The sequence below is a fragment of the Haliaeetus leucocephalus genome, unplaced genomic scaffold (genome assembly GCF_000737465.1).
Source record: "Haliaeetus leucocephalus isolate CR32 unplaced genomic scaffold, Haliaeetus_leucocephalus-4.0 Scaffold484, whole genome shotgun sequence".
NCBI classification, from domain to species: Eukaryota; Metazoa; Chordata; class Aves; order Accipitriformes; family Accipitridae; genus Haliaeetus; species Haliaeetus leucocephalus.
In genome coordinates, this window is record NW_010972920.1 from 6,783,487 (window position 1) to 6,805,448 (window position 21,962).

The 21,962-nt window shown below is 40.4% G+C and overlaps 1 protein-coding gene across 1 annotated transcript in view; it reads right to left on the reverse strand.

Annotated features, from left to right (window-relative positions):
• TNIP3 (TNFAIP3 interacting protein 3) overlaps window positions 1–12,859 on the reverse strand; it is a 43,000-nt gene extending 30,141 nt beyond the window's left edge. Inside the window, 3 exon segments of the mRNA XM_010575609.1 lie at window positions 248–334; window positions 10,973–11,105; window positions 12,843–12,859. Of these exon segments, the coding sequence (XP_010573911.1) occupies window positions 248–334; window positions 10,973–11,105; window positions 12,843–12,859 (237 nt within the window).
• Between the last annotated feature and the right edge of the window lie 9,103 nt (window positions 12,860–21,962).

Below are 21,962 nucleotides of genomic sequence, written 5' to 3' on the forward strand. Positions count from 1 at the left end.
GGGGGGACGGGGGGACGGGGGGGGACCACTAGGGAAGGTTATCTTTCCAAGAATGCTGTATCCAAAAATATTTCTAACATTTTCTTCTACTCTTAAACAGCATAAATAATTCAGATAAATCTCCCGGAAAACAAAACTGAGCCCATAGTTGTCAATCTACAAAGTGACATGCATGACACCTACACCAGCTCAAGCCATTTCTGTTCATCAGACAGCACCTCAGAGGACAGCCAAAACAGTCACTTACTTCTAGTGGGTTTGCTGGGGCTTCCATGTCACTCACACCTGCCCACACGCATCCAAGACGGCCTTGAGCATTTGTTTCACTACAGGTCTTTGGAAGAAGAGGAGCAATGAAACAGGTATTTTATGTTGGCTACAGGAGCAGGAGAATTGCATTAAGACCCAGAAGATACGCAAGTGCTGCCTGTGGAGGCAGCTGAGGTTCAGAAATAAGTGGTGGAATTTTGATTTTAACCTTTTCCTCCTTCCTGGCCGGGGCTTCCCAGAAGGGTTGAAGCACACTGCATATGACTAATATGCCGGGCAAGGCAGCACTTTGCTTAGTGTGCATGTAAATCGCAATCGACTGGCCAGTTCACCCCAAGAGAGGAAGTTGCATTTGTAAGGGAAGAAAGGGTATGTTTTTTCAGTAAATAAGAGGACAGGGTTTTCTATACCTGCTTCCAGTTGTAAAAAAGGACTTACACAAGTATGACAAGGATTAAGTGACACAGTGTGATGTGAACTATCATGACAGAAAAACTAGTGAGTTATGCTTACAAAGGATTAATACTGAAGTCTTTTAACAGCTACAGGGAGGAGCACACCCATACAAACTCCAAGATGTTTAGGGGAAAACCGTAACTGGAAAATTGATTTACTTTCCCTGAAGAAAAGCTGCACAAAGATGACGAATGATAGGTGTTGTAATATGGACATCGTATTTGCAGTTCTAGTACTTACCTTACCTAAGCATGGATCTAGCTTCAAGCTACTCAAGTCTTCACTTGACTACTCAATGTACCCAACACTTCAAACTTGTGTCTTTGTTTCCCATTTGGAAAAGAGGTTAGCCTTACCAAGTTAAATTCACAGGAAAGTTTAACAAAGAAAAGGCTTCCACAGACTTCACATACAAAGTCAGGACGAAATAGAAAAGTGCAAAGTATTGTCATCTTCAGTCTTGGAATTCTGAATAATGATGGATTTCAGAAGGACGCATGAAAGAAAAACAATTTTCCTTATTGAGGAAAGATCCCTGGGTCTAAGGCTTTTTCAGTGGGAGCAGAGGTTGCTTATTTCCTTTTCAAGGAATGGAATGAAAGTTAGCCTGTGAAATTTTACATAAAATAATATAAATCTGTGTGAGTTCTTTCAATTTCCAAAAAGAATTTAGACAAAGTAAGGTAATCCTGTGAAATGCTGGAATTTAACAGCCACATTCCAGATCTCCGGTTCATAATGTGTGACTAAGCAACTCCTCTTTTGCAATATACAAAACTCAGTTTGGAAGAAAGCTACTGTTTTACAATATTGCATATGAAATATATACTCCCTACCTGATGTTTTATGGAGGGGTTGGAAAACTCATGGGGTATAAAGAGAGAAATTAAAAAACAAATGTTATTTTAATAAAGACATTTTAGATTCTACGTAGGTGTCATCCTACACATAAAAAAAAAAAAAAATTCATCTGTACCTATACCAAAACTAGCCTTTGACCATATCCCTCCCAGGTACAGCACTGGTTTAAAGAAGGAAGAACTACTGGCTGATAACACAACAGCAATTTTCACAATTGCATTTCTTGACATTTCTGTAGTGACCAATATATTATAAGATATATGAGCCAGTAACTGTCAGGCAATAAAACAAAGTAAACCTCTGTACCACCAAAGCAAGGTGAGTGAAACAGGAAGGCCATCCTCCGGGAAACAGACATGCAAGAAGGCCAACTTCTAAAATGAATAAACATACTGTGCTACCTGAAAGAACATAGTAATAGTTAAACTGTAAAATCCCCATAGTGGAGAAGGAAGAGCAAGCACCACGCATTTGAAAAATGAGATCAAGTATTACAATATTATTAAAAGTTTATGTCAAATCAAAGTTTACACCTAATAACTTCAAAGCTCTTTGCAGAAGCAGGCAATAATCCTATTATACACATAGTGAAACAGACCAACTGAATGCTAAAGGTCATCCAGATGTTAGTGTCAGATAAGAGAATGATGATGTCTCCTTTCACCCACAGTCTGTCCGTCTGTGTGTCACTGCTGCATCTGCAGCATCCATTAACAGGCTGTCACTGCATAATTTTGTGTTCTGACTGTACTAAAGTTAGGGAACATGAAAAGTCAAGAGTCAGCTGCTGAAGGAGAGGGTACTGTAACTAAACACAAACGTCCCGCTACCTTGCGTTGGCCTGCTACAATCCTATAGATTATAAACTCACGGAAACAGAGTCTGTCTTTATCTATAAAGTACCAACACTGAGCATCTGATTCATAAAAATACAATCAGAAAACTTCCATGTTGCACATCTGCTCCCAGGGCAATGATTCTCAAGCACAGACACCTTCCCTTATCCAGGCTCCCATGCTCAGCAGTCCCTTCTCCGTTCCAGCAGCAGCTAAGCTTTGGGAGAAAGCTTAGGTTGAACAGCTGCATTTTATGGTCTGGCCTGCTAAGGTAAACCAGCCCCAGTTTCCGATTTCCTCACAACAGCGCGGTGCGATGTGCTACATGAGTTGCTGAGCAGTCCCTGCAGCAGGGACAGAAAAGCAAACACAGGGCACAGCCCTACTTGTGAATCACAGCTTCTACTTGAAAGATATCAGTGCTCAAATTACTTTGAAGAGAGGATGAGGCTAAGACCCTGGAGTGCACACAGTTCTTACTGTTATTTAGTTCAAAACAGTTTCCTGGAAAGCTGAGTAGTTTCCTGGAAAGCTAGGTGGACTTTAGGACAGCAAGTCCTTTGTTGTGATATCTTAATGACTGTATTAACAACTACTGAAAGTGAATGATTCTTTCTTGGACTGGAGGATTTGAAGGTGCCATTTATAGGGATTTTAACTAGTTGCAACACTGTTCCTTTCTGCTTTCTCTGCGTGCCCCCCATGATGCTGTGAGAGAGTTGGGGAGACCTTGGGGGAAAGGTGAAGCTCCTGGAAGAGTACAGGCTAGAACAGCAACAGCATCTCCATGTCTCCCCAACCCCTTCCATGACAAAATGACCTGCATTTGTTCATTTTCACTCTGTGAGCCTACCACAGTGACTGAGCAGCAACAGCCGTTGTCCTTTCCCACACTAGGGCTATACATGAGTGTTTTGAGTCAAGTCTTGCTGTTTGCTGAAATAGCTGTTGTTTGCGTGCACTTCGGCACTGTCAGTGAATGCAGTTTATACTGGCCTCATTTATTGGGCAAATCTTTCACATAACATTAACATCTTGTTTGAAAGACATATTGCTCCCTGCTAACAATCAACAAGCTCCAAGCTAAGTATGCCTGTGTGGAAGCTCTTAGCTTTGTTACTGGCCTTCCACCCTACATATACACGTTAAAAACAGTGCCAAATTTTCTTGCTCCATCTTAGCTATTGCTCTTCGCTACAAGAATTTTACACAAAATATGACAGAATAGAAATGACATTAAGTGCTCTTCATTGCCTAGATAAGCAAGCTTAGCATTCATACTGATAACACCGAAGTTCCTTTACACAGTGCCTAAAGTCAATTGCCTTTTAAGAGACTTTATAGGAAATGCATCTGAAGGGCAACAATGTGCTGTTCAAGAACAATGGTGCTGTTCAGCTGTGCGAGCACCTTGGTGGGAGATAGGTTCCTTTTGTTCCCTCCCTCACAAGCGCTTTTCTGTACTGATTGCAACATAAGAACAGTACAGGGTATTGGAAATATAAGAGAATGTCTGAAATCTATACGAATAGAAGAAATGCCAATGAGTAGGGAACAAAAGCTCAAACTCTTCAGAGGTGGTGGTATTCTTCCAGCAAAAGCTGGGAGGGGTTGAAGCAAAATTGTTGTCTGTCTCTGTGAAAACAGTTAATAGCACTGAAAAGACAGACAAGGAGATGACAACATTTCTTTTCTTTGGTATTGTGGAGATAATGACACTGCATTTGTTTATCAGTCTAGTGCTACACAATGAAGAACAACTTAGTTGTACAACAGCACTTCGGAAATCTGAGATCTACAAAAATACTTGAAAGAAGGACTTTTTTTGACAACTATCTGACTTCAGAGGTCAAAAAAAGAAAAATATTTTTAAAGCATTTATACTTGGTTTGAAGCTACTGAATCAAATATGTGGCTTTAAATGGCTTGGAGAATCCTAGTTGAAGAGCAGACTGTAAATGCCGTCACAAACCTAAAAAACTGTTTACAGATCCAAGCAAACTTTCAAAAAAGCTGTTAAAATTTTCCCGCCTCCAAAACATAACCAGACCAGTTAAAGATTCTGGAGGAAGATTCGTCCTAGTGCTACACAGTCATAGGAAGGTCAGGAAGCTTCACAGAAAGCAAAAATGACAGCTGAAGAGGGTGTCTGCAAAGTGCGAACAGGTTTGCGCAAGGCACCAGGAAAGTAAATTTTAGAGGAAAACACAGTCTTAGCAGTGTTGTCCAAAGGCAAGGCACTGAGTGTTTGCTAGGCGTTGCACTGTTTGGTAATGTCTACAGAAAAGCAGAGAAGATACCCGAGGAGAAACCAAGTGTGCCTGTTCTGCACATTGGGAACAATGTCAGCCGTGTGCTGTGCTGAGAGGACATCCATCGGTGCTAACGAAGGCAAGCGCTCCCCAGGAGCTGCCTGAGCCATTCTTGCAGCCATGGACTGAAATGGCACCTCAGTCATGGGCAGTACCCCTGACTACATACACACTGGACACTGCCATGCAAATTAGCACCATCTCTAACACTACAGTAAAGGGCTTGTGGGGAAAATCTAGTCACTCTCTTGCCACAGACAACTAAAAATCAGATTTTACTGTGGTGAAATCATACCTACTTTAGCCACTAACATGCAAAATCAAGACTTGCTAAATGTGATGTAACAGCAGTGACAAACTGGTCAGCAAGTTTTATAAATCCCAATGTAATGCTTGCATGAACTTTAATTTCCCTGATTATTTCAACTCTTCCTCTTTAAATGAACAAGTCAATGTCATGGCATTTACTGGTTACACTAAAAAAAAAAACCAAACAAAAAAAAAAGAGAAAACAGACTGCTGGGAATAGTCTGAGTAGAAAAATACAAACTGGGCAACCTCTTACAGCATAACTGCCTCTGACTTCTCCATAAACATGTGTAAAACCACGTCATAGTCTGCAGTGGACTTTTTATAGCCTCCCTAAAATACACAGACATACAGGCCTTTATCTAGCTGGAGTCCATCACACATTTTAGAGCAAGAGCGTAACTAACTTACATGCTCTTTTCCTCTGTTTCTCATCCCTTACTTCTCCTTCCACTCTCTCTCTCCAGAAAGTCACTTCCTTCACACGTTCCTTCTATCCGTCCTGAACAAAGAAACAAAATGTCATTACTCCTCCTGCTGGGCTGTGACATGGAATTGTAACATCAACCACCATTGAATATAAATAAACTTTTCTTTACATTTGAGCACAGTTTGAGTAAACATGGAAAGCAAAGGAGAGAAATGGAGCAGGGTCTCCTCTCCAGGTGAGCAAGTGAAGTTTGCTAGCTTAAGAAAATGAAGTTAATACAACAAGAATGATCATCCTGTCTTTGGAGAGCTGGTCAGATCTGGCTCCTCCTAGAAGAGCGGTTGATAACTTCTCTTTTGTGTGTATTATAAAAATGCTTCCTTAATGTCCACATGAGCCCTTCTGTTCCTTGGCTTCCACTGCTCTATCTCTTATTACAGTTACCGATCAAAACACGATTAAACGTATTAAAAAAAATACTATAGCAAGCAAACCTGCACCTGCAAGTTTGACTAATAGTCTGAAACCTTCTGTAATGTCTGTGAATCATAATTTAAAAAATTGAAATTCTCTTAATCAGCATGAATTCTTAGTACAACCTTTACCCAACTTTCTCCCACTCTTCACACTCCTTTTTTTTCCTCCCCATTCATACTCACGTACTTAGCCTATGAAGCATTATCCTTGGCATTTATGATTTTTGTCCATGCTACAGGCAATGATGACAGAAGAGAATTGGCCATATGTTTTTCAAAACTCCTCAAGCAGTTCCGATTCATTATGACAGATAGTACCTGTTTTAACTTTCATTTTTGTCCACAGCTGCCTTGTATTACTTTGAAGATGGAGTGAAGAGCTAAACATCCTCTTTTATGGCAATCAGTTTGAGCACACTTAGGGAAGAAAGTTTCAGATACTTTTGGAGTGTGGCTGCCAGGAATGCCTAGCAGGGTTCTGGGAGCTCCTGTAGAGAGACTGCCATGAGAAACAGGAATAAGCCAGTCAGCTACCAGGTATGAAAAAAGCTTCCCAGGAAGCAAATGGGACCAGGAAGGATTTGCTGCCCCTCAGAAATTCAATGAATTAACTCATAAGTGGCACCATACAATCCCATCTGCAAGGGCAAAGTGGGCTGAACTGCTTAGAAGCCTTTTATTAGTTTCTATTCTATTTCTATGATATTCTATAATTTCTATTAGTAGCAGCTTTGAGGTTGGGGTTTTTTTTCCTGTTTAAAAATGAGAATTATTTTAGTTTGTATTCTACGAAAACCTGACCTTTCTGAGTGTAAAAGCCTTTTGGTCGTATTTGGGAAGCTTGCAATGGGAGAAAAATCAAAGCCTTGGAGCTACGGCCAACACTGAATCCTCTCACAAGCATCAGTACCACAAGATGATAAAACTTCTCATTTTCGCAGTGCTGGATCTTTATTCTGGGAAAGGCTTCTGTTAAAGTATTACAAAATAGACACTTACAAATTAAGATAATGAAAGCCACTCGTCACTTCTGAAAATTTCATCTGTTCAGTAACTGCAGCGAAACCAAGAACCATTAAAATGCTTGATTCAAGTAGAAGTGAATCTTTCCTTGATGATGACAAAATAGTAAAATCATCTTTTTTTTTTTTCTTCTTCTTCCTAGCCGATCAGGTATCTGCTGTGAGGTTTGTCGGGGGTTTTTGTTAGGTTTTTTTTATTTATTATACTGTTCAGCTGCAGAATTGTAGAAGCTAGATTTACTCAGATTACTTGGGTTAAAATTTGGTGGCTTCTGGGGACCCTTTTATTTGCTTACATTTTGCTCGAGCTTTGCTTTTGGCTTTATTCCTGAAGCTGCTATTATGCCAGCAGTACTAGCTACAATATCCATTGCAATCCCTTTTTCCATTCTGGTGCACGTGGTGAAATGGTAAAAACTGAGATATTTTAGTTGAAGAATAAAATCAGCTCTTAAGCAGAAGAAGAATCTACCTCTTCCTGTCTAAACTTGGTCCACGTGCTTCACCCAGAGAAGTGTGGTAGAAAGGGATTTTCCCTTAAGTATGTATGTCAGCCTCAACCTTTTGTGCTGTTCGGTTCGGTACTCGCTCTGACAGAAAAATATGTGCAGATGCAAATGTGTGCCTTAATATGTGGGAACCAGATAAAATTAGAGCAAGATATGGTTTCAAAGTAAGTAAAACAGCACAGGCTTCTTTATCCACTGTTTTCCACCATTGCTAATGAGACTAACCATAAGGGCATGGCTACTCAAGTACCTAAGCATTTGCAAACTCAGGCCTGATGATGAAAATCCCAGTTTCATCGAAGAATAGTTGGATGATAATTTGTAAACGTAGCAAACAGGCTATTTTGAGATTTACAACATAGGTGTTGCAAGTACAGATAGCCCTCAAATGAAATTTTTTTCTTTGTTGCTTCACGCCCAAAACAGTTTAGGTGCTTGAAAGTTTATTGTTTTTTTTTTTTACCAATTGATCCCATAAAATACATTACCTCTGTCAACTTTACTTCATGTTGACGCACTGCTAATTATTTTAGTTGCTATTCTTCTCTTCCCATTTGATACTTTTATCCGCCCTCACCTCTCCCAGAAAACATCCTTCTGGTGTGTAAAATCTTGATGAAGCCCTAAACATACTGAAAACACTCTGCATGAGTACTTTTTAGTAATATTTGTATTTTGATGTGTAATATTTAGTCTAGCTTATTCCAGCTGAACGTAATCAGCTGTATACTTAAATTTGAAAAAGGAAGCTGCTTTTTTGTGGTAAGAAATATGTTTCTTCAGTTTCTTATATTAAAATAGCAAATTGCTTGATCCTCTTGGCCTTCAGTTTCCGCCTTTGTAGAAGACTGAACAAGGAACCCTTTCCTTCCTGAGGCACCTTTTGAGGACAGGCATTTTCATAGACTATGGCCTCTGCAGGACTGGAGTTTGCAATCCTTCTCGTTCACATACACTCCTGCTCCACATGGCAGCAATAAGTGATGTTATAGAAGACAGGGGGAATAGATAAGTAGATGTGAATTAGAAATTACCAATTGTTCTAATCAGTAAAAGATTTCATCATGTTTCCCTTTTTTGGTCAATGTCTCTAGCGAAAGTAAACACATGTTATTAAACTGAGACGAGCTAAAATCAGTGTAAAATAATGATGCCACACTAATGTCTCACCTCTCATTTCAGCTTAACATTTAAAAAAACCCAGACAGTTTGCTGACCTCGACAAACTACATATAGGGACACAGGCACTCAAGTCCCTTATATTAGACAAATGAACCATATCTGGGTGTCAGGGACCCAAGTACACCAACAGGCTCTAATTGCTGTGACCTGCCTGTAAGGATGTTTCTCTGTAATCTCCTCCCTCCCTTCCCTCTCCTAGAGTGGGAAACATAGCATCATGACAAGCTGCAATTAAAGTACTACAGATGAAGGAATCATAGGCTGAAGGGTGTGCTGAGAATTAGTTTATTCTGCAGACCTACGTTTTCTCTCTCTCAAATATTTGCCTTTAAAACCCCAATAATATTACGTACTTTCATGGAAAAAAATACCGGTGAGACAGGGAATTTGTTTACAGACATTTCCAGATAACAGACTCAAAAGCAATCTAAGCTTAGAAGGAAATGTCATTTTGCAGCATGCAATTCATACTCTTCACTCCAGGAAAAAAAAAGTTACGTAATAAAAATTACTTGCTGGTTCTGCCAAATAGCTTCCTGATGAATGACCAACACTATAGGGAAGAATACACTTTTGTTACATTATTAACTTTTTCCTAATTCCTAAATATTGAATTTTCCCCTCATTTTAAGTCTAAATCAGCATTTTGTTTCACAAACTAACATTTTCTGGGTTTTTTAAAAAATACTATTTTATAACCTTTGTTATTGAAAGCAAAGTAGGTTTGTTAAAAATATTACCTCCTTTTCCAAAACACACAATCCAATAAATGTACTCCTAGCATCTTATACTGAGGTTGTTGGAGCTTATCATCACAACTGTCAAGCTGTCACTCACTTGAAGTCCAAGTCAATAACCAGCTAAGTGAAAAACTGTTTGACTTAAAAGTATAAATAAAAAATAGCCAGTATATTTCTAGTTAAACCTTCCTGCTTTAACCTATGAAAACCTATGAAACACACACACACATCTTTCACAGGCAAACAAATGCTATAAATGGAAAAAGCATAAAAGCACTACAGATGAAACACTGCCACAGTATTCTGTGTGAAGTGCTGAAGCACACCACAGTAACAGTTGAGGTGAGCACATCCTTTCTTTTTCCTCCCCGCACCCACAAATCCTTTCTTACATCTCCTTCTGTTGGAAGGAAGCTAACATGGGGGGACCAGGTGTTTCCACAGACCATTTGTGGCTTGCTGTTCTGCCCTTTACTTTCATAGCTCAATGATACCTGATTCTGCAGACTTCTGTTTCACTGTGTTCATTCCTCCCCTGGGGCTGGGAATCCCCATTCCTCCCTGTGGCTTCTCTCTCACTGTTTCTAATCCCACCAGTCTGACCCTGGGACATCTCCTTAGGCTCAGCTCAGCTCCATGCTCCGAGGTCATGAGTCATTTTGATGATGGCGGTTTACATGTGAAAGGAACTATGTGTAATTTTGGGTTTCATAGAAGAGTCATCTCTCCTTTACCTCCGCATCAATTTCCTGCATCACGCCTTGGGGCACAGCCTTCAGAGGCTTCCTTCCCCCCACCCCCTGCCCCATAGCAGTCACACAGGCAGGTAAGTGTGTCATCCCTTGCAGGTGGATGACATTCATGTCTTAATCACTCCTCTCCTCCACACCTCTCACTCCTCCCTTTCCCAGTTTGCAGAAAACAGAAATTTCCTTTTGTCCTCCTACTGCACGATAAAAAGCAGCTTGCTACTTCAGGGGAGAGGGGGGAAACCAGGAGGGAAACCTAGAACGAGTTTCTTTCATGCTTGTTAACTGCTGCTTCACTGCAAGCAAAGATGACCATCTTAGCACGTGGCTTACAATTTTCTGTTTGTAATACCACAGAGTGTGGATTTGAATCATCATTTTTCTTCTTCTTTCTTCCTACTTATCTTAAAGCCTTTCTGACACTCCCAAAGATCTTTGTCCCCCACACCTCTGCTCAGCCTTAGTTAAATCAGAACTACCAAATGCAACAACCTAAAGAAATGTTACTGCTCTTGGGCTATACAGTTTTGTGGATCTGTGTTATCCAAAAGGCATAGCTGGCTGCAGAGGGTGGCACTTTGGATAATCAGTGGGTTTAGCTGACCTTTTAAAGCACTATAAAACATATCTTCTCACTCAGTCTTCCTCATCACAGAAAGTAGCCATATCGGGGGGGGGCAAAAAAAAAAAAAAAAGGGTAGCAAGTTCATTGCATCATTTCAGAAATCAAAAAGTTTCATGCATAATCAAGTCACCCAAGGAACATCCCCTGAAAGTTCTTTCCTGGCAGATAAACATTGCAAAAGCAGACTGCATTTACCTTAAGGGAACATGAAGTTCTCTGAGGGTTCAGACTCTCTTGGGCAATAGGTTTAGGGTCCTCGCATGACTGATAAGTGTTATTCTTCTCTATCAGGTTCCTTATTTCAACATCAAGCTCTTTACTTTCACACCTGCTTAGAAAGAAATAGCAACATTAAACTTTACACCAAAACTTGAAGCGCAGAGAAGGTAAATTTGTCAGCTGTCTTCTGAATGTTGACAGCACAGATAGCAGAGCTAGTCCTGCACCGAGCTCCTGCTACCCTCCTTCCTGGTACACAATCAGAGAGCAATAGAGCTGTGTCACAGAGGCAATCTCTAAGTACTTTGTGGCCGAAATTCATTTAAAATACTTAAGCGAGCAGTCTTTATGCATTTTACTTCCTTGTGTCTACAAAATACAGGTCAACCCTTTTGGGGGTTTATAGGAAGACTGTCATGTGCCCTCAACCCCAGCCACCCACCTGCAGTTTCAGGAATTTTATATTCAACTTTAACAAAAATGCAATCAAAATGGTTAAACTGGTTTTGAACTCCAAAACTAGGTGCTCAGTTCACAAAGTTTTTTGATGGCACATTTTGTTTTCTGTAACACTTTGTAATAGATACCTGACATGCATTTTCAATTATTTTTTTCCTGAATATTCCTTCTAAAAACATTCATATCTTGTAAAAATTGCTCTGTTGTGAACACTAAAATGATAGCTGTTTGGTGGGAAAATTCTTTTCTTTCAGTCTCTGTTAAGGACACACAGGACTTCACATGCACTTAAGGGCTTGCTCCAAATTTGCAGAACTAACTAGCAATTACAGTTGATTCACTTGATACACCATAATGGTGGAATGTGAATTTCAGAGAATGGACCAAGACGTAATTACAACAAACCCCCGAAAGTCCTAGACCAACCCAAGTTTTCAAGAAATACTCATCTTTTTCGCAAGCTCAGACCTTCATCCCCTCATCATCTTAAACCAACTCTAAATATAAGTAATGCACAACCAGAAAGCAAACTGCAAGACTCAAAAGTATTACCAACCTGTTATAGCAAGATTACTTCTTGATTTAGGCAGAAAATACTAAATTCTTCATTTCAACTACCAGAAAAACTGAAAGCAGTAAGAATTTATCAGTTATACTTATTGCAGTTTAGACAGGCAATCCACAGGGATCATGCTGCAGGTTCTGAGGAAACTCTTGAAGGGCAATTGATAAAATTATCCAATAAACAAACCCATCTATCTTAATCATAAGAGTAAATAAGAGTGGCAAATTTCATGCTGATAACATAAAATTATTCATTTTATTCTCAATATTTACAACACAGAGACTATAACAGAAATGTATTTTCATTAAGCATGAATACAAAATCATTTGCAGAGGTACTACAATAAAATACCAACAGTAGCAAATAAGGGCAAGTAAAACTCAGATGCTTTTTTTTTACTTGCTGCCTAGTAGTTGGACAAGCTGGAGTTTCATGGCAGTTTCAGAGCTGCCATGAAGCCTGCCTGCACCAAGAAAAAGTTTCATAGCAGAAACAAGATATTTGGATGTGTTTCGAGAGCTAGACCTATGGCATAGGGAAATAGGACCTTTACACAAGGAAGCAAGACCAGAGTTTTTTAGCACTGGAAGGTCCTGAAACACCAGAAGACATCACATGATTTTTCTTCTCTGCAGAAAGATATTTCTTTGTACTAACTTTTTGCCTTTTTTTTTTTTTTTTAAACCAATACAGCAACTAGTGCCAGTTCAAAGAAACAGATTACCCAACTGAAGAGGGTATTGTCTTTTGTTAGACCACTTCAACTGGCCATAATTCCCTTTCAAAGCCATGTCAATTAAGAGAAAGACCTTCTTGACGCACATTTTCATGAACCTCATGGCGGTGCAGCAGGCTGCAGCTGCTCTGAACGCTCGTGGCAGTTTTCAAAGCCTCAGCTGTGTGTGGGTGGCAGGTGAGCCCCAGCAGCACAGGCCCTACATGGCAGCTCCTGAAGAAACTGCAGGACAACAACAAAACTTTGCAAAAGAAATCCAGCCCTTTTCTGTCTCGCTAAATATTGCAAAACCCTGAATAGACCAGTGCAAGTGGCACTTTTTCTTTTTTAAGCAATTCTGTGCTAAGGTTCCTGGACAATAAATAAAGCATGACCAAGTGCTCTGCCTTCATTTTTAATCAGCTACATAATGCAAACTTTACAACATAAGTAGCAACACCCCTTTTCTCTCAAGTGCACTTCCCTGGAAAACAGCATCTTCAGCTCATTTGCACTCCCATGCTTTACCCAGCCTGAGATTGCTTTGCAAGACAGAACTGGATACACACTGTGCAGACCACTCAGTGCTTTTGAGGATGCTCGGAAGAATTGAAGAGCCACAGAATGGAAGCAGTCGCTCATGGTGCAGTTTTAGGAAAAGTGCATGAAAATGTATCTACATAGTGAGGGAGGAATTATTGCTGCAGCCTCCTTAGAGCCCCTAGAAACATGGCAAAAGGAACGGAGAGGTTAAGTAAAGCAAGGTGAAACGTCACTAAGCAGCACTGAGGGATTTTGGACAGAGCTGCTAAAACCACAGGCCAATATTTTCAGACTAAGCTTTCAAAACTTCAGTTTTTTACCTGTGCTTAAGCAACCAACCAAGGGCAGGCTAGTTGCTCTCCTCTTTCCTTGCTCCACACACCTCCTGTGTGAGATCAGTAGAGCAACCAGCTTACCACTTAGCCGAGAGAAAAAACTCTGGCCTACAAGTGGCTTCTAGTAAAGGGTATTTTGCTCATTGCCCAGGGTTGCAGTCACACATCCTGCTCAAGCTGCAGCAAAGCCAGCCAGAGTCCAACTCCTCTACAGCCCCAGCCACTTTCCACTTTCACTGCCTCTCTACTGCAAATTACCATCCCCAACTGCCAGCACAACCCACTCACCCGGCTTGGTCAAAATAGTCAGGGTTTCTTAAACACTTTTAAGCTAAATAAAGCAGCTTAGACTAAAACAGCCATTCAAAATAAAGAAGCAATGGCTAGGTGCAGTCCTGAGGACAGTAAAAGATGGGCAGCAATGTCTGGCAGGAGTGCAGCAGCAAGTATTTAGGCAGGCTGCATTCCTCTCTGCTGCTGGTTCAGCCACAGCAGGAGAAGATATGTGACCACAGCCTCCCGAGATCAGAGCGTGAATCAAGCTGGGAAATACCCCATAAAGATGGTGGGTTGGCTTTAAATATTTCTTTTCAGTCAGGAGGTGCTCATTCCTCTGCTCTCCTCCGCACAGTTTGTCTGACACTGTGGCTGTAAATGATGTTCACTCCGGCTGCTCCTACCCTGTCTCTTCACATTCTCCTTTCTGGGCTTAGTAGTACCCGGGCACGAGCAGGAACCAGCTGTGCATGGGTAAAAGAAAGGGAACCGCAAAAGACTCAAATCCCTACAAATTGATTGCTGCTCTGTAATACTTGTGTGTTTCGACATCATCACAAAAGTCAGAAAATTACTTCATTGACTGGATTTCTCAGTGCATCTGGTTTTCCCTCAGTTTTTAGACTAAAGTCTTCTGACCAGAAACTATTACTCTGTTTATCTGCATTTTAATATTAGCCATTTTAATAATTGGAAGGATATATTTATTGTGATGTAAAACGTTAATCATATCTGGTGTATAGATCCATTTTACAGTCTGGACTCTCAGAGCACACAGATTATCTGAGTGCTTGAATAAATCTTCAAGATACTGGTGATTAGGAGCTATCCCACGGCAAGACAGCTCTTGATGATTACCTGAGCTTCCCCTGGTGAGCTCTAGAGGGCACACAGCATTTAGCATCTGCAAAAAGCAAATTTTTTCAAAACTGCTTCTGGTTTTGTGAAGTTCGCAGGTACATTTCTGCACCATTAATACCCTTACTGTTCTACGCTGTTACCAACATTTTGTAAAATTAGGTATTTCCTGTTTTAATAATTAAATTATGCAAATAGGCAATCTGGTAGAAAAAAATCAGAAAAATGAAATCCATTCAAATTTGGGAGATATAGTTTTTTATGTTTTGTAAAATCAATCATCAGAGTATTAAAAGCATTTTCATGTGCTCATATGGGACAAAGTATATCCATACTATGTGCAAAATCTTTCTAAAGTATATGAAGATAGAAAAAAATATGCAACTCATCCTACTTACACAGCATGCTATGATTAATGTAGAAGCCAATAAAAGATTAGAATATTAACTCCTCTTTGTAAACTTTGAGTTTGTTGCTAGATTTCCTTTTTTGGGAAAATTAAGACATTTCACATGGAAGCAGAACCTACAGACGTAATGAAGGAAGCTGGTCTCCCAGCATTAACTTTTAGCAGCTTGCAGGAAAAGGAGAAAGCCCAACCTTACTCATAATTTCCATGTCGTATCTGAAAAGTAGTAGCCAATATCCTTCTACCCATGTCCTCCAAGAATAAGAAATTAGGTCTGTTCTCCTTGGTTTGCAAGTTGCCACATTCATGCAGGATTTCACTGCTAGAGACTAACTGTGCACCACATTAAAGATATTTTCATTTCTTCCACATATTCACCTAGATGCCTTTAAATTGGTTTTCACTTTTTGGTCTATGGTACATCTTGGCGCCACTTCAATTTCTAGGCTCTATTGGCTTTTTGTAATTAATTATTTATAAATGGTTGCATACTTTTTACAGCAAATCAGTTTTTCAGCTGGGAGCCAGAACAAAAATTGCACCCAGCACATGCTTTGCATGTGAATGGGGCTGAAATTCTGATGTAGATCAATGCCACCCAGCTAAATAAACAGTGCTGGTCCATCTGTCCTCACAGGGTTAGGCAATGAAGTGCTGGCTGCATACGCACAGGGAATTTTATTAAATCATGCATGTAACTGAGCCTGAGCAAAACCTATATTTGGCCCAAAACTAAAGCCAGAATATGATGGCACCAGAAAGGAAGCGTGAGATGTGGACACACCGGTGGCTTCTAATAGCGCCAAGGGCACTCCTTGCAATCCATCTTTTCCTGGTCAGGAGCAGAAGCAGAAGACAGAACAACTCCCACTAATACATGTTTTCATAATGGAACAGCAACCAGTTCGAGCTCCTGATGGCCTGCCCCATGCTCTTCTGATGAGCCACATGCTTTGGGCTTGTGGCAGCACGACTGATGGCCAAGAAATACATGTTTATCAAATAGCCAGGTAGAAGCCCCATGCAGAGTCCCAGCTCTGCAGCTGGTAGGTACCATTTGTGAGCTCTTGGGTCTCCCTGGTTTTCACTGGAAACTGGCATTATTAATAGCAGTTATGTGGCAACAATGGACATACCTACAACATGTCCTAGAGCATTTATTGCAAAATGTTAATACCAAAGGCATATAACTCTATTTGAAATAATAATTTCAAGGCTAGTGTGCTGGGGTCATGCTCCTGTGATTGGTGAAAGCACAAATACACACCATAAACAATTGTGGAGAAAAGGTTTTAAGCCAGGATTTACAGCCAGACGCCAACACCACGGAGTCATATTTTGACGGGAAATGAATTCCAGAGTCTAGGGGTTAAACACATGCTTCATCCCCTTGGGTGGGCATTTGGGATGTAGGATTCTTGCTTGGCTAAGCCTAAGGAGCAGATCCACAGAAAGAAATAAATTTCTGCATTTGAATTATGGAAGATGAACCAGTTCGGATAAATTAAAAAACATGCGAAATTTCAAGGCAAACTGTTTCAGCTAATATTTCCCCTATTTATGATAACATACTTCATTTCAGAAAAAGGCCTTTAGAATATGGGAGAGAATAAGACCTGGACGACAGAATATTTATCTAACTTGCACTAGAAACAGACTTAAAATAGGAATAAATTAGGCATCTAATTCTTAAAAATGACAGTTTATCTGTAGAACTAGCCTATTCTTTTATGTTCCATATGATTTTACAGGATTTTTACTCTCTTTTAATTCAGTTTTGTAGAATTCTTACGGGTTTTTTTCATGTAAATACATTGGGGTTTTTATATTAAAATCTTACCCAGTTAAGACTAAATGACAAAGTATTTCCGGTCCAATAAGCAATGGGAAGAACAAAAATTTGCCAAGAAAACAAAAAGACTTTTGTTACAGCAAAAATTTTTTGCAGTCTCATGAGCTCTTACAAGTTTAGTAGATTCTGAGCTGATAGCGAATAGTTACAATGTGGCGAAGCTCCCTAAGGATCAGTGGCACTATTCCAGTACTCAACACCCAGCAAGCGGATCTCCGCTCAGAGTTTAGGCTTGGAAATTTGAGCCAGATCTCTTGAAATTGAGCTCCACTAGTTCTATGTTCCACCCCACATGTACCACTATAAGAAAAAGTTTATTGGGCATAAAGCATACTGCGCTGGTACAAATACAAAAGGAACACCTGCCTTTGATGATTATGAGGATATACTTAAAAAGAAAGTTAAAAAAAAAAAGCAACACATTATTTCAAGTTATTTCCAACTTAATTTTTTAACTCAAGTTTCACCAAAAAAATTCACCCAGTATTTCAAAACCATAGCTAGAAAGCCAGCCACCACCAGCAGCTGAGCTCCACCTAGCAGAAGAACTGTATTGTCTTTGGAGTGAAACGTCCCAGATGGCGCAAAAAAAGTGCTGGCACTGGTGCTTGGGAGGTAAGTGTGAGATTAGAAATAATCTCACTCCAGTCCCAAGAAGAGAGCTCCATAAGGCAAGGTGTATGACAGGGGTTAAAACATGTACATACTGCAACTATAGCAGAGAAACCACTTAAACTTTCGCTCAAATCTGATGTAGCCAAAACATCTGCCTATCACCCCATAAACGTCCCTACACTTCTGTTCCCTTTACGACAAAGGAATGGAGCTTTTAAGGCACATTTAATAGCCAGCAGCTGTTTGGCTGTCAAATGCCACATCTGGAGAAGCTGTGTGCTGTTAATGTGAACAGAAACAATTATTCTTTAATAGTTTTGCTTAATTTTAAGAATTACACAAGTCACAACAACAAAAGAGGTACATATTCTTAATGGCAACACATCTGGTTTCTCTGAAAATAAGCCAAAACACCAAAAAGACCCAGTGATTAAGTGAAGCCACACCTATAATCTGTCCCATCTCAGTGAAGAGAGAAGTAAAGCTACTGATATACAGGCACTTAGCATCTGCCAGTCTTTGACTATTTCCCTCAACAAATACACAACATGCAAGAAGAGGACAACTAGCTGGTTTGCATTAAATGACACATTACTTATCACACGGTGCTGCTCCCCTTTGTGCCTGGAAGTTCCTGTCCTTTGGGACTGGGTTTCAATGCTGCCACCTCACTTCTGTATCCTATACAACCTATATGTCAGGAAAATAACATTATTCCCCTTTCACTTGGATCTTCTGCCTAATTATACTACCAAGACCATAACTGAATTTCTTTCTGATGGACAGCATTTGGGCTGAGCTCAAACCTCAGGAAAGCCAATTAAACTATTTTCACCAACCTTCTCAGGCTTTAAATGAGCCATGAGTGAGTTACAGATAACTGTCTCTCTGGAGAAGCAATAAATGGAGCACGGTCACCTAGACTCATCACCCAGGACTCAAGTAGCTCCCTGTGGATTACTAGTGGAAATGGAATTGAAGTTTTGCCATGAAAATCAATCAAAGGGAAAGGTTGGCCAAGCAGAGCCACCAAGTAGTATGTGCTTTCTGAGCAGATTAATTTCCCCACTGAAATGCCCACATGCAGAAAGCTGGTGGAAGATGGCAGGAAAGTGTTGAAAGAACTGAAAATTAAGAGTTAAAAAACAAGATGGGAGACAAATCTAGATGTTTTCAAGTGCCTGCTCTTTTTCTATGAAGACCAATAGCTAGAAAAGCTTGCACCCCTTTTAGGACACTCCACTAGCCTCAGCAGGCACCTTTTTGAAGTGGTCACCCTCCCACAGTGCTTTCTGGACGGGCTGCTCACCCACAGATATAGTTTGAGCACCACAAGTTTATCTGGATCTTACACATACTCATTTCTAGAAAGTTGTGATTCTGATGCAATTACATGGTTGATATTTTTAACTAGTAATTTATACTACTCTTCTTTCTTTTCCTAAATCAGGCATCACCACAAACAGAGCAAGACTTACGCACTGCCCATTTTGCCTCCTAGTTCAGCCTTGGCCAGGACACGGATGCGTCACCAACACCTTACTGACCTGGGCTCAAAGTTGGGCTTCACCCTTGGAGGAAAACAAGTCCATGATTCATTTGGGTCAGTGCCTCCCACGCGGACCTGAGATACTTTCAGTGATCTACTAACAGCGCAAGCAGAATAAACAGATGAATACCATTTGGAAATGCAGCCAAGAAATTTAACATACAGTAGCTGATGGAGGACAAACAACTCTGTTAAGTCAAGCCAACTTCTTGCCTGTGGTAGCTGTTAGGGAGCCAAGCCAAAAGGCAGAGGAAGCTCACTGCACGGCTGTCTGCATCACAGGTCCAGGGCCTGAACTGCCAGCGACTGGCATCCGGTTTCACCAGGGATGCTGTCGCCAGATGGGAACCTGGCACCCTCCTCCCTTTACAGAGACAGGTTGGAGTCAAACTACACTAGCAGCAGCTCACAGTGTATTGAATAATGGGAAATCCCAATCCGCAAGGGATTTCAAATCCAATTATTTCACAATAAACTAACCTGGGGAAAAATTGCTTCTTACAGGAAGAAAGAAGAGTAGGGTATTATTTCTTAAGCTTCTCCAAACAATCTACAGTTACCTTAAAACAATTTTTCTTTTTATCTCTCAAATCCACACACTATACTTAATAGTTTTTAAAGCTACCTGTTAATCATTTCTCAGCTACCTTTATTTTTTTTTAATCTTGCTGAATACACCAGTATTCACTGCGATAGTCAGCACTATTAATTTTCTTAAAGCTCCTTATTACTCACTTACAGTCTTAGGAAGAGGCTGTAGCCATAATGTGACCTCTTTATCTCTATCACCTACAGTACAACCTCTTTTACTGCCATTATCAGTAGAACTAACATTAGTTCATGAAGAAGCAGGTGCCCAAAAAGGTTGTGAAATCTTCATACACACCCAGACAGGCCCTGAGTAACCTGACCTAACAAGCCCTGCTTGGAGCAGAAGGTTGGTCCGGACAACCTCTAGAGGCCCCTTTCAACCTACAGCATTCTCTATGATTTTTTTGTTCTCAGTACAGAAATTTTCCATGTTTCACTTATTTAAACAGAACTGATACAGATCTCCACAAGACAGATTAAAGCAGGGAAAAAAAAAACATTAACCTGGGTCTCTGGAAGATGAATTGATTGACATATACAGGAAACACTCAATAATATATATTTCCAATAATGTAATGTAAATTACTTTTTAAAAAATAAAAATAAAAGAAATTTCTCCATGTAAAATTAAGATAGTTAATACCTTTCCATCTCAACGCACTCATGGGGGCACAATTCTAGATGATCCTGTGCATCTTTATTCTTCCTTTTGAGCTGCTCACAGTGAATCTATTAGAAACAGGGAGGGAAAAAAAACAGACTTAAAGGGGAAATAAAAAGATTAACAATCTAGGAAGAAAAATTTAAGTACATGATTACAATGAGAAGAGATAACCATGTCTTGCCTGCATTTCTGTTTTCCTCTTCGTGTACCATTGTCCTGGTTTCAGCTGGGCTAGAGTTAATTGTCTTCCTAGTAGCTGGTATAGTGCTATGTTTTTGAGTTTGGTATGAGAAAAATGTCGATAACACTGATGTTTTCAGTTGTTGCTAAGTAACGATTAGTCTAAAGTCAAGGATTTTTCAGCTTTTCATGCCCAGCCAGCAAGAAGGGTGGAGGGGCACAAGAAGTTGGAAGGGGACACAGCCAGGGCAGCTGACCCAAACTGGCCAAAGGGATATTCCATACCACGTGACATCACATCTAGTATATAAACTAGGGGGAGGGGGGGGTCGCCGCTCAGGGACTAACTGGGCATCAGTTGGCCCGTGGTGAGCAATTGCATTGTGCATCATTTGTATACTCCAGTCCTTTTATTATTACTATTGTCATTTTATTAGTGTTATCAGTATCATTATTAGTTTCTTCTTTTCTGTTCTATTAAACTGTTCTTATCTCAACCCACGAGTTTTACTTCTTTTTCCCAATTTTCTCCCCCATCCCACTGGGTGGGCAGGAATTGAGCGAGCAGCTGCATGGTGCTTAGTTGCTGGCTGGGGTTAAACCACGACAACCATAAATGGCTGACAAGTAAGCCAGGAATCTACTTCCTCCTTCCCAGCATCATCTGAAGTCCACCACTGTGTCAGGGACAGTTTTGCAAGGGTAGGACCAATAACAGACTCTGGCTGTGGTGGCAAGAATCTCCCCAAGGAGCAAAGCTGTCAGCAGTTGCAGGAACATTGGAAGTGTTGCAAAAAGGGCTTTTATTATTCATCCTAAGAGAATCAATTATCTTAAATACTCCAGAGTTCGAGCATGTCCTTACATTGACCAGAAATTCATGTGCTTCATGGAAGGGTCCAGTAAAACTACTGCTCCAGATTGAAGAGAATTTGAGTAGTGAGTCTGATCTAGATCATTTGGAGAGAAAAGGAGCTATGTGTGAGTTATTGTGCACAAATGCATTGTTCAAGAACTGTACAAGCTCCTAACAAGCTTCCCTCTGGTTAAGGCCAGCTACTGTCCAACACCGCATTTCCAAAGAGGGGGGAAAAAATCCCACACCCTTCCCAGAGAAAAGGACAAGCATTGGGATAACAGTAAGCAGTCCCCATTTAGATACTCCCTTTTGGATGAAATCTCCAAACAGGAAGCAAGCAAGCTTTTTGATACCACCACCTCTCCAGCACAAGTGGAAGAACAGATGGTACAAAGAGTGAGCCAATGCCACCTCATCCAGAAGTCATTCTGCTCCTGCGCTGCAGGCTGGTAACAGCCCTGAGTATGTTTCTTCAGGCTATGTAGGACATCTCTAG